Source organism: Gavialis gangeticus, unplaced genomic scaffold (assembly GCF_001723915.1).
Source record: "Gavialis gangeticus isolate Ggan-Ray unplaced genomic scaffold, GavGan_comp1, whole genome shotgun sequence".
Lineage (NCBI taxonomy): Eukaryota > Metazoa > Chordata > Crocodylia > Gavialidae > Gavialis > Gavialis gangeticus.
This window is the reverse complement of record NW_017728998.1, coordinates 28,085,591-28,087,494: the sequence shown is the minus strand read 5'-3', so window position 1 is coordinate 28,087,494 and position 1,904 is coordinate 28,085,591. Positions and strand designations below refer to the sequence as shown.

Below are 1,904 nucleotides of genomic sequence, written 5' to 3'. Positions count from 1 at the left end.
CTGAATATTGTTGACTGAGTTTAATTTCAGTGTAATACACAAACTAGAATCAACAAGGATGGTGATTTAAATTCTAATGCATAGGAGTCTACTTAATTCGCGGTGAGACAAAGCAGTTTTCATGGCTTGGTTGCAGCACAAAGGCCGTTTCGTGGGCATTTCCCAGCAGCTCCACCTCTCACAGCTGATTGACAGAGGCATATTCATTTCACTGATTGGTGTCTTTACTTAGTGTATGTCAGTAGCAGACAGTAACTCGGTCACTGATTTATGGCTGCAGTGATTGTTGTGTTGTCTTTTTCTTTGTATTGGGAAAGGCATTGGGACCTTCTAAAACAGTGTGTGTATATATAAACAATACAGTGGGGCTCTTTAGGTTGATTTCATGGGAAATTGTGGCCAATGCAGAATTTCCTGCTGATCTTGAACAGTGCTGTTTTTTGTGGATTCCACAAAAACCATGAATTGGGTAGACCCCTAATAATGCATAGCATACTTGATCTGGGAGCCAATTTTAAACCGTAGTTAATCCTGCATACAGTAAAATGAAGCATCAAATTCTCGTGTATAACTTTGGTTGTATAAACAGGCTAAACTTCTGTTTGTTTTAATCTAGCGTTTCTCAAAGTGGGTCACAAGAATATTTGAAAGGGTTGTGAACAAACTTTTAAAAATGGAGAAAAACATGGGAGTCATGGCTTTTCCCTTGCAAGCTGGCAAGGTTCCAGCCTGTGAGGAGGGGCCCAAACATCTACCATGTCCCTCATGCACCCATTCCTGCCCCATGTGTTGGGGGGCAGGACTGGCCATTCATGTTTACAAATGGGTTCCAGTACAAAAAAGTTTGAGAACCACTGTCAGTTCCTGTGGGAAATGTTTAGCTACTTCCAGGAAGCAATATTTAAATCCATCTTTGAAGAGTAGAGATTTGTTGACCTAAATAAGTTTGAAATGAGAAATGGTCACACTAATAGCTTGTGTCATTTTTCCACCCCAATTAGGCCTACAGAAAACTGGCCAAGGAATATCATCCTGACAAGAATCCAAATGCGGGGGACAAAGTAAGATGATGATGTTTAAAACTAAGTTTTCTTGACACTTCTAGATGTAATGGAAGTACAAGGGTTTCTGAGGCCTGCTACTTTAGAAGCTTTATAGAATTTTTTTACAGTCTGTTCCATAGAGATACCTGTTTTAGTTGTGACAAAATGGAGACAAAGGAGGTAAGACGAGATAATAGTGAAGCAAAGTTACTGTACAGTGTGAAAAAGGCCTCTGCTCACTGCTTGTTGAGGTGACATCAGCTTGCAATACTTGGAGGTGGGGGAGATTTGAAGGGTGGTGGTAAAATCTGCAAAATGGTTGCATTTCCAGGATTATATCATTTCATTGAAGATGTTAAGTGTGGGGATTTTGTGGACAATTCAGCCAGTGTAATCAAAGTAAAATAGTTTTAGCTTTGATACATGTATTGAAATAAATTTAAGTGTGATGTTCTAAGCAAACACGTAGTAAGTCTACATGTTTTAGAACTCGGAATACAAGCTCTGAAATGGCATGGTGACCAAATGTTTTGGGATATGTGTCCATGCCCTTGTTCAGAGCTAAACTCTGAATTGTGTACTAGCACTGGCTTGGTAAAAGTATTGGGAAAAGATCTATCTATGCATATAAAGGTAACATGGCACATTCTCACTGTTCCTTTTTTAGTTCAAAGAAATAAGCTTTGCCTATGAAGTTTTATCAAATCCAGAGAAACGCGAGTTATATGACCGATATGGAGAACAGGGGCTTCGAGAAGGTAGTGGCGGAAGTGGTGGAATGGACGATATTTTCTCCCACATTTTTGGTGGTGGATTGTTCAATTTCATGGGTGGTCAGAGTAGAAGTCGCAATGGCAGAAG

General features: G+C 39.8%; 1 protein-coding gene across 1 annotated transcript in view; it reads left to right on the top strand.

The window, feature by feature from the left end:
- Nucleotides 1–840: 840 nt before the first annotated feature.
- Nucleotides 841–1,904, top strand: part of DNAJA2 (DnaJ heat shock protein family (Hsp40) member A2) — an 11,237-nt gene continuing 10,173 nt past the window's right edge. Inside the window, exons 1-2 of the mRNA XM_019505655.1 lie at nt 841–1,061; nt 1,711–1,876. Coding sequence (XP_019361200.1) covers nt 1,822–1,876 — 55 coding nt within the window. The 5' untranslated portion in view covers nt 841–1,061; nt 1,711–1,821. The remainder of the gene's footprint in view (nt 1,062–1,710; nt 1,877–1,904) is intronic.